At 40.3% G+C, this 16,711-nt stretch overlaps 1 protein-coding gene across 4 annotated transcripts in view; it reads right to left on the bottom strand.

Annotated features, from left to right (window-relative positions):
* Positions 1–16,711, bottom strand: part of nrg2b (neuregulin 2b) — a 112,524-nt gene that overhangs the window by 44,883 nt on the left and 50,930 nt on the right. For all 4 annotated transcript variants that reach the window (XM_036126995.1, XM_036126998.1, XM_036126997.1 and 1 more), the window contains exons 2-4: positions 13,703–13,865; positions 12,147–12,265; positions 10,808–10,931 (exon numbers count right to left, since the gene is read on the bottom strand). In XM_036126995.1, the coding sequence (XP_035982888.1) occupies positions 10,808–10,931; positions 12,147–12,265; positions 13,703–13,865 (406 nt within the window). The remainder of the gene's footprint in view (positions 1–10,807; positions 10,932–12,146; positions 12,266–13,702; positions 13,866–16,711) is intronic.

Here is a 16,711-nt window from a genome sequence, read left to right as displayed (position 1 = left end):
TTAACCATCTCACAGAGCTCTGTTCAATCCTTCATCATAAAAGGGAAAGATTATATCCCTATACCAAACCTACCAAGACATGGCTGGCTACCTAAACTGACAGACAACACAAAGAGCATTAATCAGAGAGGCAGCCAGGAGAACCATTGTGACTCTGGAGGAGCTGCAGAAATCCCCAGCTCACCCTGCATGATGCTGCTACTGTGAGGATAGTTTACAGAGTGTGATAGGATGACTGGAACTAAGTACAGGGCAAACCTCTTAGAGGCTCTCACTGCGGTAGAGCCTCACCTTTCAGGAGACACCGTCCTCAAACACACAGTCACAGCTGTCCCGTTGATTTAACACAAATAATATTCCTCTGGTAGAATGACCTAGTCAAAGTCTCAACCCAAATCAAATTAAGAATCTGTAGCAAGAATTGAAATAATATTAACAGACACTTTCCATCCAGTCTGACTGAGCTTTAGCTATGTTATGAAGAGGAATGGGTGACAAGACGAGTCGCTAAAAGTCCAAAGCTCGTGGAAACACACCCAAAAGACTGAAAGGCTTTTCTATACAAGTACTGACTCCAGGGGGCAGAGAACAAATGCAAGGCTACACCCTTCAGATCTTTGTTTGTAAAAAATACTGAAAACGATGTACCATTTTCATTCTACTTTGAAATTATACACTACTCTGCGTCGGTCTCTCACATCGTATGAGAACATTTGCAAGGTGCTGTATTTTGTGTTTGCATCAATGTTGTGCTGGAAACTGGGATAAAGTAGTTTCTGTATATATTTTAAACTTCATTGCTTTCATGTTACGTTTGGTTTGGTACATGTGCTTTTTAAACTGTCACAATTAACTTTGTAAAGTGGCGGAAAGGATTGAAAGAATATCTGACAATGACAGTTTCATGGAAGAGTTTGCTGGTCTTTAAGGCCTCCTTAACAAGTTGTTGGCCAGTAGACTCCTGCGGTCTGAGCTGTCTGCTGTGAGGGAGGAGAGCACGGTTAGGTGGTTTGTGTTTGTGGTTCAGCACAACGGGTTCAAGGGGTTGGTGCATGAGTTACATGGGTTAGCTTTTGTGTGTTAACAATTGAGAAAATCTGTAATGTAATGCATACATACAGGAGTGGAGTTTTGCTAGTTAAATTAGTGAGTGTTGTCTTGGTTGGGGTGGACATCGCTGGGGTTAGCGCTCCTGTTGGCCTTTTCTGTGACGAGAACGCGTCTTCCTACAGCCTGTAGACTTGGTTTCGGTGTTTGCTGGTGATTTTAAATTAGCTGCAGCAAAAAAGGGCCTCCAGGGGCTTTATTCTAGCAGAAGTTTGACAGTGATCCGGTCAAAGCGAGGAAGTGACGGCTAAGTAGATGTAGTGCTGTGAACACTTCTGTGTAGTGTTGTGAATAATGTCACAACACTACACACAATTCTCATGCATTTAGCACAATCTTCATGAGAACAATGTTCTGTTTTCTCAAGGAACCGACCGCCATTCAAAGTTCTGTTACCCTACTTTGCACACGACTCATCACATGGACTAATACCTGTCACACAGTTTTACATTTAGCAATCAGAGTTTGAGCAGAAAATGGCCACAGGTTAGACCTTCTGTTAGTGCAATGGAGGCCAAGACGCCCAAATTCCTCATCCTCCGTTACTGCTCAGTTCTGTTCACGTACGCGCACGTCTGCCTGACGGAGCAATTACGCTGTTATTTTAATTAATGACAACGACTCAACATTCTCCATGACTTGTCCGACTGTCACCGTCAGCGGACAAGCTCTCCGTCGTTTACCATCAAAAAATGGAACAAGTCTTTTTTTTTCCGCTCTGTTACGGTTTGTTGAACTCCATCCAGAGAGAAAAAGCCCACTATTTACTACTGAAATTCCTATAAAATAATGGTGAACTGTGGATTGAAATGTCTATTAACGTCAGCTAAAACACAAATAAATTATTTTACATACAAAAGCATATAAGTAACTTATATAAGTTACCCGTACTTGATGGAAGGAAAAAATATGTCGATGTATAATCAGCAACAGAGAAATTTTCTGACTCTGTTTAAAGGATGAATGAGAAGTTTGCTTTGTTCCCGGCTCCTTTATATCCCCTTCTTATGCCGTGAACCCGTACCTCTCATGCATGCTCTCCTCGCGCTCCAAGGAACTCAGAGCGGAGCTAGACGGATGCAGTTGCTTTTCTCAGACTCACAGAGGAGGTCTGGGACGGAGCGGACAAGTACAGGAGTGGAGGATGTGGAATTTGGGGGTAAGAGGACGGCTGGCTGTATTCGCCATGCAAAGCAACATTGACCCCCCCCCCCCCCCCCCCCGCTTGGCCTGGGAAAACATTACTTGATATGTGGATGAAGCGCTGGGGCCTGACCCCAATAGATGACAGGATGCAGCATAGTTTGTTTGTTTTTTGTTGTTACAAATCCCTGTTTTTTTGCTGCAGCACCATGTGTAACTTTGAGGCTGGATGTACTTTTTTGTGAGAAAACTAAAATACAGTATATAAAAAATACTTTTTTTGTGTTTTCTGAGTTTACATTATAAAAATTATGTGAAATTTCTACAAGGCACCTAAATTCTGTCTGCAGCAAGTGTAACATTGAAGAGAAAAAGGCCTAGTCATGGACGGTGATTTCCATTAATCACAGTGTTTTACACCGAGGCCATCATTGTTTAAATGGTTCTGATAAATGTTTGTTCGTTACATGGTTTGTGTGTCATTTGCAAACAAAATAGTGTTCTGACAGGAATTCATTTTGTTTTGGAATTTAAGTTGGATTTTTGAAGATTGTGTGTGTGATTTTTGAATTGTGTGTAGAGCTCTGACAATATGAGACACGTTTTCAGAGAATGCGTGTAAACGTCCCAGAAAACTGTCATCTCTGCCATCATCTGTGTTTTAAACACAGCATCCATCCGCATGGTCTGTCCCCTAACGTAACCTGCAGGCTGCGTATTCCTATACAGCAATAATTTGGCCTTGAGGGGAGAAGATATTAGATTTTTTTTCCCGGATAGAAAAAAAAAAAATGAGCTGGCAAAATCACGTTTCAAAGCCATCATAAATTTCAGCTGCCTGCCAGTGCCATGCAGTTGGACTGATTTGCAGCAGTTGTGCAGATTCATGAGAGACAGAACAAGAGGGAGAGTTAGGGTCTACATATCTCTGAAGTGAACAAGCAGCACTGACAGTCTACAGACAGCAGTCTTATTTACATCCTGTTATCCACCGACCCTGGCAGACGAGCCAACAAAGGATGACAGAGCTGAGAAACCACAGCGCGTCTCATAAAACTGCAGGTTTCCTGGCTATGCAGCATGTTGCACACACAGAGTGGAGTTGTGCACGCAAGCTCGCGCAATCATGCACATTTCCCATACCCTATCCGCCTATACATGCAGCTTGTGACGTCTGCGTGAACCCTTTTAAACTAAGTTTTCTGCTTGTCAGCACCACGAGAATATATCCTGAATTCTCCTTCAGCGGTGTCCGCAAGGTATATCAGATGGGAGGTGGAGAGAAAGGCAGAGAGTGAAGGAGGGAAGCACGGGATAGAAACATGAGCAGAGAGAGAGAGAGAGAAGGAAAAAAGGGAAGCAATGAATGCAGGCAAAAGACTCCTCAGGATCTAAGGCTGGATTTCTCTCCGATGTGTACTGTTGTGCAGGGAGAATTATAACAAAGCTTTTGATCACACAGGACCGTACATACCACCTGTTATCCATAATGTCAGGGGAAGGAAACGCTGCACGTCTTCTAAAGAAGATAACTCAGAATTTAAAAATTACAACTCTGGTTTCTTATCCGAGAAGTAAAAAAGACAAAAAAAAAAAAAAACCCACAAAGGCTTGTCTATATGTTGAAAAAGCATTCGCACAGACAAAAGCACAAGCTTTTTGGCAAAGCTTTGGCATTTTTTATGCATTTTCTTGTGCTTTTCATTTCTCCTAATGCGCAATCGTGGGAAAAATAAGGCGCCTGTGATTCTTAAAACAGTCGAGGAAAAACTAAGCACACCCCTACTTCTTCGCTGAATGAAGTGGGAAAGGAGCAGCGAAGTTCTGCTTATCGTATCCATTGGTTAAATCCTCAGCCAGTGTGACCACCTCTATAAAAGCAGGCGTGTTGGTAGTTTGCTGCTCTGGAGGATACAGCTGTGTTAACATAGTGCCACGCTTTAGACTATGCAGGTCTCAGAGAGCCTGTTAGACAGGTTTAGGACATTATTAGAAAAAAAACAGAACAACTACAGCTTGTTTGGATGAACAAATACTCGTTTTAAAGCTTAAAATTATGAAGGCACGTTTCTGGAGACCTGCGCTCTCCCAACCCCTTTAGTGCGGACTCTCAATTAGGACTGCACAATTAATCACATTTGGAATTTAATCGCAATTTAAAAAAAACAACAACACAATTTTCAACTTGCAGAGGTCTGCAAGGTCTTACATTTTTGACGTAATGTAACAATCAATGAATAAGACGTCCTTTAGGTGTCGGTAAAATGTTTAATGTGGGTTTGCCTCCACATGGAGGGGGAGAGAGTTACAGCAGTGAGATTTTTATCATTTGTTTTAGAGTTTATATATGTAATCATACTTTATTACCAGAAACATTCAGGAATCTCACCATAGCATAGTATTGGTCAAACTGTTTAATACATACTTCTGTTGGTTGCACTTTGCATTATATGTTCAACAAGAATTGATAATCCAACTCAACAAGCTATTCTCTCAAAAGCAATTCTCTTGAATAATAATATTCTGATTACTAAAAACAGTTTAATTTCTTGTTTAAACAGTGCTTGTTTACAGACATCTTTATCTACAGGACATTTTTGTTGCCTGTGGTTAATGCAGAGAAAAGTCAAAATTAAATTGCATTTATGGTTGAAATGTATCGCGATTTTGATTTTTGGCAAGTAGACCCTAACCCATTCAGCTTCACCTGAAGTCACATCTGAACAAACAGCAAGAATTCTGCAACAATGCTTTCTGGACACCTCATATCAGCTGCCAAGCACAGTGGTGTAGGGTTTATGGTTTGGGCTTGATTGGTCATACAACCTGGAAACATTGCAGCTTACCACGAATGCCTCGACAAACAAATTATTCCTGAGTTAAATGTGACGACATCTGTCCTACACCTAAGCTTTGCCCCAAACTGGCTCCTTAACAGAAAAAGGATGTCAAATATATCAGCGAATCTACAACACTGACTGACTGAACAAGGCAAAAACAAAATAAATAGAAGCTGGTGGTTACGGCCCAGTCAAAGTACCGGACCCCAACAAAACTGAAATACCAACTTGTCAAAACAAGAAAACAACTGAATGCATAAAGTTAGACAGAAAGTGACTACTGTGAGTTATTTTTTGTTAAGGCAGTTGTAGAGGCTACTTAATCATGAAGTGTTTTGTAGAGGTTTACTGATGCAGAGACAAGACTCCTTAGACATTACGCAGTTAAATAAAAATCCCTGACATTCCATGTACTTTCACTGGCTTTCATTTTTATCAGCGTTTGACACCCTGATGTAACTCTGTTATGTCTTTAAAACAGGAATTCTTAATATATTATGTATTTTTTCATTTTTAGATTGCTTTTAGTCCTATTTCAATTTTCATGTTCATGTCTTTTTTTAATAAATGTTTGTTTGCTTCAGTCTTTATTTCAACTTGTGCGGTTTTAATGTGTTAAAAAATAACCTGACATTGTTCCTCTGTTCTCCATCACTTTAGCATATTTTATGATACATTTATGTAAAATCTTTACTGTCTATACTACCTCAGATGAAATGACAAAAAGAAGTTATAGATCCATCACACATATTTATTTTTTATTTAGTTCTTTGATGAGAGCTTTTTCAGTATTTAAATTTACTGAATAATAAGCACCAAGCATAAGAAATGTTAATGAATGATAATATAATACAAAGTATCACATTTACAATATGTTCGTAGTTTGTTCTCAAAGGGAAACAGAAATGGATAACAAACCTTCTTATGGTGACATTTTAATGCTAATTATATTGAATTTACATGGTAATTTTTTTCAAACAGCCTGTTTTATTTATTTTCTGGCTGTTTATATTTAGATCAGTTATGATTTTAACTTGTGGTAAGATTTGTTTCATGAAACTTTTTCAGATGTGCAAATGCTATTTTGCACATTGTTTTCTAATAACAAAAATTAGATGAATACGTATTACTATTAAATTATGGTTAAGTGTAACAATGAAGCTGGAATGGAGCCCTAAGGAAATTTCAGATTAACTTTCTATTTAATGATCAGTTTTCAGCTAAATAAAAAGAATTGGTGCAATAAAATCCTAATTCAAATAATGTTACCCCCACATATTCACACGCACACACAGTAGGGGAAATACAGTTTTTTAGCTCTGATTACACATTGTTTGTCAATTTATTTCTTTTTTTAAATACACTTTTTCCAATTTCACACAGACACACATTTTCCTTTATGTGTAATAAGTTGATCTAAGGCAGCAGTGAATCATCTAATACTTTTGCACTTGCTGCTCTAAACACCTACAAGTCTGATGGCTGCTTCCTGGGAAGAAGCCTCCTACTCACAGAAAGTGGTGCATTTAATGCTTACAGTTGGTTTCAACACAAGGAGGCCTGGATCACTCACAAGTGCAGGAACACTGCCGATCTGAAGGAAAAGACTCTGACTCACAGCCTGAGCTGAGGTCTAATGGACCCACTGGTTTGTCAAGCCATTTCTCTCGTTTCTCAAGACATCAAGTTTATAACTTGATGTGAATTTAATGGACTGAGAACAAGTTCAAGTGTCTTAAAGGGATCCGTGACTAGTTGAAAATGTTGGCTTAAATATGTTGTAATTGTGCTAATAACTTAAAAATAGCTGTTTGTGATACGTAAAAACTCATATTTACTTCAAAAATTGTACATCCTTTCCAAAGGACCCACATTTGTGCGCTCAACACTTCTCTCCTGAAGACTGAGTCATATGAAGAAAATTGGTGAAGGAGCTAACATGTGGGCGTCACCCTCGAAAGCTAAAACCAGGTGCTGTGCCAACTACTTTCATCCATAAAGCGCCTAAATCCTGCCGCCTCGTGAACGAAAGAGGACAGGAGAATCATCAGGGACAGGCAACACCGGAAGCCCATTTAAATAACCAAGGTACAGTCACTGCCACCGGTACAGACAGTGAAATAAAGGACCTGACACTTGACTTTGTCCTCTTTGTCACTTTGTCCTCCATCCTGTCAAATAAATGGGTAAGCATACAATTTTAAAAGGTTCAGCTCAATTTTCATATAATATTTAAGGTACTGCAATGTCCTGACATGTTTAACACAACTCTACAACTTGCCAAATAAAACCTGAAATCAAAATAAACCTCATTTTGCACTAAAGTAAGCTAAGAAGTCTGCATCACAGCTTCTGCTGCAACAGTTTCACACAGATGTAAGTGTGAATGCAAGCTTGTGGATCATACTCTTTCACGCAACGCTACTACACCTTAAGTCCTGGGCTTAGATTTGAGTGTACGTTGAACGCGTCCTGAAATTCAAGTTGAATTGACCGAACACCCGTTTATCTGCCGTACACGTTTGATAAATGAAGGTCAGTGTGTCGAGCATGAAGGTAAAATGCAGAGGCTAGAGACTTTATTCAGTTTAGATTTCCCAGTTTCAACAAAACCTGTGCAAAATCATTTATGACTATAATAACTATAGTATATATAACTATTAACTATATACTATAACCCCACTAAATAGTAGGTACACCTGGTCTGGTGTTCTGTTAGCTGTGACCCCATCCAGGGGGGTGGATCATCCACTATTACCATATAACATAGAAAGTACTCCTGGATCAATGTGTGCTTCTGTGCTTTTTGTGTCTCTGCTCTGTCTTCTGTAACCCCCAGTGGGTCGAGGCAGATGACTGTTCAACACTGAGCCTGGTTCTGCTGGAGGTTTTCCTCCCTGTTAAAGGGAAGTTTTCCTCTCTACTTTCACTTCATGCTTGGTGAGTATGAGGGATTGCTGCAAAGCCATGGACAATGCAGGAGGAGTGAGTGCTGCTTGTCAAGACTCGATGCAATCAGCTGGGTGTCCTTCGATAGGAAACTTTTTGACTGTCTGGATAATTTGATTGAATTTGACTTTGTGAAGTGCCTTGAGATGACATGTGTTGTGAATTGCCACTATATAAAATAAAATTTAATTGAATTGAACTGAATTAAATAAGGTGCTCTGTGTATTTAGCCAAATATTTCAGAAACTTGACTTCAAAACCATGTTCAGTAAATATCAATTAATGCTTCAACAGGAGAAAAACACATCTTTGTTGCAACTTCATATTTATGCTGCATGGTTTATAACTATCACAGAAGTGGAAATCCAAACTCACCCCTTTTAATCTGGATTTTTAGTTTGGCTGGATCAAATTTGTTGCCCAACAAATATTGTCCAGCCTTGAAGGGTACTAATTCATACGCGTAAATATTGCCAGTGACTTCACTGACTGTTTCAGCACTATGTTAGTAACTCAGGGACTCAGCTGCTAATAATCCAGCTGTCACTCTAACCAAAGACTGAAAGCTAATATGAACTCACAGGTGCAGCTTAATTCATAGTTAAATGCAGAGGTCGGCAGAGTAGCCAGAAATCTTACTCATGTAAGAGTAGCACTGCTTCAACATATCTTTACATAAGTCAAAGGAAAAAGTACCCACCCAAGAAATTACTCAAGTACTGAGTAAATATTGTAAACAACTGATTTCGTATTTAAAAAACTTTGTAACTGGTCAGGCAAAAATATTAAATTATGTACAAATTCTGGTAATTTAACGACTAACAAAACATTTACAAACAATAACAATCACAAAGTAACAAATTCAGGCAGAAGAAACACTTTTCTAAACAATGTTTTTTCAACATAAAATTTATGAAACCAAGCAGTTAATGTATATACAGTAACTTAAGACAGTGCAAAGTACTTCTAATAACTATATCTGTTTACTTTATGGATACTTGACCTTTAAATGGCTCGATGAGCTCAAAAGACAGAAAATACCATTGAAAGAACAAAGCTTGTGTAGAAACAAGAAGTCTCACCTTAATAGAAACTGTAGATGTGTCTCTGTTGTATTTTTGGTTGAAACAAGTTTGTTTTTTATTCAGTAAAGTTACTCACAGTGGATAGAAATGCCAGACATTTTACTCAAGTAAGAGTAGCGATACCTCTTCATAATATTTACTGAAGTAAAAGTAAGAAGTATGGTGCAGTCAAACTACTCCTAGAAGTACAATTTGTTAAAAAAAGATGTAAATGTAACGACTTACTACACACCTCTGGTTAAACGTGAAGGACCAAATGTGCACATCAGCTGACATCTGTCTTACCTGCTTTGTCCTCTCTGCTGCACGGTGCCCTCAGCTCGCAAAGTGGCTCATGGTTACATGCCAACAGAGTGACCGTCAGCAGCAGAGAGAGCAGCTAATACGCCGTGTCAGCGGGACGTCCTGTTTAACTTTTCATAGCCTCACTGAACAACACTGCAGTGATCTCACACCGTTTTTCCCAAAGGAGTAGAGTTGTAGGGACTGGACTGTAATGTTACCTGCTTCCTGTCACCAGACACAGACCTGCAGGGCTACCTTATTAGAATAAAGGTAGAACAAAACATCTGCGTACCAGACAATGATTTATACGTAGTGACCATGTTCACACATGAACCATTCTCTTTTATGTGATGGAATAATTATACGGAAATAAAACATTTTCAAATAGAAAAAAGAATTGGGTGCACAAGTCTGAATTTATTTTGGATTTTCTCTAAAATCTCATAAATACGTACACACACCCGCACAAATATTAGATATGATCCTCAGCAAACTACACCTAAATCACAAGACCTTTTTAGACACCAGCAAGAATAATTCTGGTTGGATATTTGGCCATTTTTGGTGCCACAATTGGTAGACTTAATTTGAATTGTTTGGTTTCCTATCAAAGACTTCAGCCATAAATGTTCTGTAGAGTTGAGCTTGGAAACTTAATGTTGCTCTATCCATTTCCAAACCACTTTTTATGTGTGGATGGGATCATTGTTCTGTTGGATGAGAAGAAAATCTACAATAAATTTAAAACTGCCCACCAGAACCTTATTTTTAAATTCAATGGTTTAATGGTTTGCATCATTAATAACCTATAAATAATTAGCATTCGATTGATGATTGGAAGTAAACTATTCACCAGCACTGAACATGTTTTTCAGTTTATCAACCACCGACATAATCCAGTGTGTTAGAAGCTAAAAGGAAGGTGAAAACTTTATTTCCTAGACTACTAAATATATAAACCGATAACTTGGCAGTAATTAAATCCCAGAGAGCACTCAAAAGTTCCTGCAGGACTATATTAACACCTTTCTGTACATTTGCTCCCTCTCACTCACAGGCAGACCTCACACATAAACATGCACACATCATTACAGCAAGGAACAAGGACTTTTTGGATGCATATGGACACTAGCTGCAGATGAGGATCTGTTATAGACTTCCATCAGAGCTGGTATCAAGAGAAAAGCCCCGAGACACAGTGGCGCTGTTAGGCCGCTTGGAGGCATGAATGGTGTTGAGGCTTTTCTACATGAAACAGAGCACAAGGTGGTGCAGTGACCAACAACACTGAGATCCCTGACAAATGAAAGGCAGAGAAGGAGAGGGGCAGCGGGTGGAGAGATGGAGGGAGCAGGGATGTGCTGAAGTGAAGAAGGCTGACGGAAAGACAAAACTTACTTGCAGGACAGCTGGTTAATACCATGTATAAAGTAACAGTCGCCTCCATTTGCGCAGTAGGCCTTTTCTGAATCATTGCAGCGCCTCACATGACTCACACCTGGAGATGGGGTAGTGGTGGTCACTGATGACAGAAAGTAGACATTATGTTAGTAGTGCACGCCGCATCACAGTGTGTCACAGCCCAATGCATCCCACCACATACCAAACACATATTTGTTGTATACTAAGGACACTCAAAAAACCACAGTTGAAACTAGGTATTTGCTTATTTATTTTACACTCTATAAAAATATGCATTACCTTTTTTTTCTGACATTTTAGGTCAATTTGGACGACCAAAAAAAACCATCTGTTTGCTAAATTTCAGAATAATAAAAGCGGAAAGGCTTTAGAGAGTTTTGTATTTCTCTTTAAAATCAGAAGTTTACATGCACGGAGATTATTAACCATCTGGTTAATTCACGTTTGATTTCAGTGAAGGCATCTAAATGTTTAGGCGATACCTCAACCACATTGCGTCCATATGTGATACCATGGGAAAAATGAACAGAAACCAGCCAAGATTTTAGAAAGAGAATCATGGAGCTCCACAAGTCTGGCTCATCCTTGAGTACAACGTCCAGATGCCTGGAGGTCCCGCGTTTATCTGTTTGGTTGTACATACGCAGAAATACCATGAACGATGACCCTGAGCACACCACCAGGTTATTACAAAGCTCAGATCTCAGTCCCGTAGAAGCACACCAGCCAATCATAAACTGTAGCAAATCCAGTGTCACGGTCGTCCAGAGTCAGGTCAGCAAACACCAACAGTGGGTGCTGAACAAGAAAGAAGCGCTGTTCAAGAATCAACACCTTCAACTTCCACTCAATTGTGTGGTTGTCGACCTGGACAAGTCAAAAGCTGTCAGGAAACACTTGAAATGGTCGGGTGAGACAAAGATTCGGCCACTACGACAAGAAGTATGCATGGAGCAGATGAGAGGAGGTTTGTAACCTGCCAAGCACAGTGGAGCATGCCTCAAACCAGGATTAGTTTGGCTTCAGTTATTTTGCATGTCATATAATCCCTGCATCCACCAAAATGGTTAAAATAAATCATTAAAATTTATACAGACATTTCTGATAGGCAATATAAATAGGTGACACACATACTTATACTCCGCAGTGAAGTTGGATTTATTTAGGGCTGTACAGTTTAGCACAATTTGATGCAATCTGACACAGTTCTTGACCTTGTATTTATGTTATATTCCAAATAATAGTTTTTCACCCACAGGAAAACGGCTCAGACAGACAGACATGGAGAATAAATCTGCTGAAGTCTGATGCTTACAGATCTGCACGGTGATTATAGTCGTGGCGTTTTCTTGTCCTAGAGAGTTTTCAGCCACGCACGTGTAGTTGCCTGAGTCTTCTACACGAACACGACCGATCTGCACCTTTGAATTTTTTCTTGAGTGAAAAACAAAGAGACAGAGATGGACAGAAAACACTCTCGGTTATTCTTGTTAACATTAAAATAAAAAAACAAACAAATATTGCATCCCTAGTTGAGGCAACTGGTAAGACTGATGTGTACAAACTGGTAGGTAAAAGAGGAGTCAGCCTAAATGATTTCTGCAAATTCAAAGAAGAAACAAGGAAGGCTTCAGACCTTAAAATATTCCAATGTTGTGTTTTTGCACATACAGGCACTACTGATCTGCACTATTAAAACCTGCAAACAACAACTGCATGTGTCAATAGTATAGTCTCAAAGCTTCAGCTTTTCTCAGCTTTGCCATCCTATGAAATGCTTCAGAACAAGTTATTCAAGGAGGAATTGATACCACTGTCGCTATTATTCACAGCCGCATTGATGATGAAATCTGCTGAACACGTGGTTCCTCCCTGCCTGAATGATGACCACAATGGTGAAAACAAAAAGTGTGACATTTTCAGGAGGGTTTTCACAGACTGCAACACTGGCATGGTTGTGGAAAAAAAACTACCATTAATTGACATTAGTGGTACTCCAACAATCTAGCTCCAACAACAAAGGTGCTGTAATGGTGGTGATAGTGTAGCTCAAAGCGCTACCAGAGGCATTTTTGCCTTGTCTACCAACATTAAAGAAAAAAAAGGGAAAAATGTTCAAAGGCATCTTACATTATTGTCAGTGAAGTTTTATTAAGGTTACCACGGACAAATCGACGTTAAAGCCCAAGTTTAAAGATGTAGCCAAGCGGTTCTTTACTGTTCTAACTTCCTACAACAGCTAGCTATGCTGCACTGCCAACACCAGCTGGTGGACTGCCAAGAACAACAAGTGAGGGTTCTGCTTCAGCCTTACTCTTATTTATGCTCTCTTCTTTACTGGTGCTACAGCTAACACGCATTCTATTTCCCAGTTTTCTATTTTCCAATTAAAAACAAAATATGTTCTTTAATGTTGCTTGTGTAAAACATCTGGTGATTTAAATAGCAATGTCCTATACCCACCACTAGGGAGAGGTAGCCTCCAATGTTCTACACTAGGAGCATGATGCTCTTTTAGTTTGAAGGAAAACACATACATTTATCCCTCTGAATATAAAGAGAAATAAAAGGTAACAATGTTTTACACAACAATCTGAGAGGCAAAAGCCAAAACTGTATATTGTCTCTAAGCTGTTAAGACATACTTCGGAAAACCCAAAAGCACATTTTCACAAAATCTTGCAAAAATAAACCTCTTTGTGTCCCTATAGTCTCCTTTATTGATGAAGCTTTAACTTAAAGTGCTGAACAAACCTTTTTTTTTTGTTTTTTTACTGACAAAGACTGACCCAAGGAGGGATGAACTTGCCATGTGTCTCTTCTCTCATTTCATCCAAAAACCTAATCACGAAAACTCCCTCACATACTCACTTGTTGGTTTTTATTTTGAGGTCTCTGCCTTTCTGAAGCTCGTGTCCATCTTTGTACCAGCGGAAGGAAGGGCTGGGGTTTCCCGACGCCTCACACTTCAAGTACATCTTCTCCCCTTCCATCAGAGACTGTCCTCGCATCGGCCTCAGCTTTGGAGCAGACGCTGGACAATGAGAGAGAACAGACACATGAGAAGAGTGTCGTTAGAGAGAGACGAGTGGGAAAGTAAAAATGGTTAAACAAGGACAGAAAATTAAAGCTTGTATCATTAGCAAACAAAAGATTTTAATTGATCTTTTAGCAGTGTGTGTGTGTGGGTGGGTGTGTGTGTGTGTGTGTGTGTGTTTGTAATAAATGCTATTAGCATTAGAACCACCTTTAGCAGCAGTAACATCATATTAGCAATGAGAATTAGAATCAGGGAAATACATTCAATTTCATATCCAGAGGCTGGAAGAAGGTGAAAAACACAGATTTTTCCTCTCTCATTTCTTCGTGTTACAAGATTTTTATTTTGAGACTTTGAATTTAACCTCAGACCTATGTTGGTGAAGTGGAATAGAAAATATTCCTGATTTCCAAAATGTTTTACCAATCAAAATCTGAGAAGAAAGGAGTCCATTTGTGTTCAGCCTCCATGAGTCAGTACATTGTAGAACCACTTTAGATTGCAATCATAGCTGCAAGTGCTTCTAGGTTTGTCTCCATTAGCTTTGCACATCTAGAAAAATAAGTCTTTGCCCAATCGTCTTTGGAAAACTACTCATATTCAGTCAGACAGACTGAATGAAAAGCATCAATGGAAAGTGATTTTCAAGCCTTGCCACATATTCTCAATTGGATTTATGTATGTCTGAACTTTGACTAGGCCATTGCATGAATATTATGCTTTGACTAAATCTTTCCACTGTTGTTTAGGGTTGTTGTCCTGCTGGTTTTCTCCAGGATTGTCCTGTATTTAGCTCCACTCATCTTCGCATCAGCTCTGAGCAGTTTTCCTGACCCTGATTCCTGTTTGCGGAAAGGCGTATTGTGTCACTTCTTGTTGTCATGGCGGGAATTGCAGTTTGGTGTTCCATTCTCTGTTGCTGCATTTCACATTTGGGAACTCCTCGTGTTTCACACGATTGCTTTTCTCGGCGCTGTATGAGGTCGCTAGCCTAACTTTAGCCCAGCCTAGCTTTAGCCTCACAATGGCTTCTTCCCCTACTCTACCATTCGCTTCTCCGTCACTGTCTAAGTCTCCCCCTCTCTCCTGCTCTCTGCGTTTAATGTTTAGTTGTTCCTCTGCCTCCTTTAGTGATAATGGTACATGTAATAATTGTGGTGTTTTTTTTTAGCTTTGGAGGTGAGGGTGTCAGAATAGACCCCTTGCAACCATGTGACTCTGTTACCCAGAACCCCTTGCGTGGCGGCCATATTGGTTGGCACGCCATTTGACGAAATGATGAGTTCTCCAGGTATTTTTCTTCTTTAGTTAACATATCACAAGATCGTTTTAAGAGTAAGTTGATGGTTGGTAGTATCAGATTGCCAGATCCACACAGCAAAAGCCTGAAGGGACGGAGCGAGCCTGTGAAATGCTGGCCAAGGGTTTCTTACCGCGACACAGCTGCCTTATAAACACGGACAAGAGAGCACGAAAGCCCCTGAAACCACTGGACGGCTGCAATTATTTTCTATCAGGAAAAAGGCTCCAGCAAACGCCCGCGACGCCATGAGGGATTAAGTGGTCAGAAAATGGATGGATGGATGTTCAGACATGTTTGTGCAACAGCACAAAGCAGAGAGGAAGACCCGCCCGGTAGGTTAAAAAAAACATCACTCTTTGTCTTGTTAAAATGGGTGGGGGGTGTCGGCGACATTGCAGCGTAAACACAGAAGTACTAGCGCCCCGTGAACGGGCGGAGGGGAGGTGGCGATCGTTACACTGGCCGGAGAGCCGCCGCTGTCTGGAGCAGCAGGAAACGGGTGCTGCTCCAGACAGCGGCGTATTTACCGGACATTAAGTGTAGACTGCAAATTCTGTCGTAATATGATGGCTCCCCCAGTCCATTGGGAGTGTCTGCCTGCGCTCTTTTCATTGAAAATATTCATTTCTTTCTTCGTCCTTCCTCCTTCGGGAAAACGACAGAAACGTACATCCAACGATTTGGAATGCCTCTGTGTGCAACCGGGAGCACAACAAGTCGTACGCATTGTTTAGATTCCAAAAATAAACTAAAAGTATGCTCTAAATCACCTGTTTTGTCATGTAGTAGACGGGCTGTCAGGCTAGCGTGCCCACCAAGATGGAGGCGCGCACCCCCGATCACGTGACTGTGACGTCAGATGCAAGGGGTCTATTGGAGATTCGGCTCCGTGCTGTTGAAAAACCATCTGACAGCCGCCCCTTAGCTAGCGCGGAGCCACAAAGATTAACTTCACGTAGTGGTCCTCCAGCAGCAGCACCCGAGCAGCCGGGTAACCAGGCCGGCTGGGTGATGGTTTGTAGGAAGCATATCTCTAGATTCCAGCCCCCAGGTCACCACCGACCTGTCTGCATTTCTAACAAATTTTCCCCACTCAGCGACACACCCGCTGTCCTGAAAACGACGTGGGCTACATTGATAACCTGGTCTGATCCAGAGAGACGGCATCCATCCCACTTTGGATGGTGTAGCTCTTCTTTCTAGGAATCTGGACGGATTTATTAGTTCTCCTAAGTGCTGACAACCCAGAGTCCAGACCAGGAAGCAGAGCCATAGTTTAACACACCTCTCTGCAGCTTCTGTACTGTTACCCACCCATTACCCTATTGAGACGGTGTCTTTCCCACGGCCAAAACTGAACAGATCAAAAACAGATCTAAAAGGAGCAAATCATAAAAATCTGATAAAAATCAATACGGCTCACTTTGAACCAAAAAATAAAACAATTAAATATGATCTCTTAATTATAAGGTATCTCCCTCCAAAGACTTTGTTAGTTAATGAATTGATTTCTGATAATCAGATTGATTGATTTTGT

Source organism: Fundulus heteroclitus, chromosome 23 (assembly GCF_011125445.2).
Source record: "Fundulus heteroclitus isolate FHET01 chromosome 23, MU-UCD_Fhet_4.1, whole genome shotgun sequence".
Taxonomy (NCBI): Eukaryota; Metazoa; Chordata; class Actinopteri; order Cyprinodontiformes; family Fundulidae; genus Fundulus; species Fundulus heteroclitus.
Note: the sequence above shows the minus strand (reverse complement) of the source record. Positions and strands in the feature narration are given on the sequence as shown.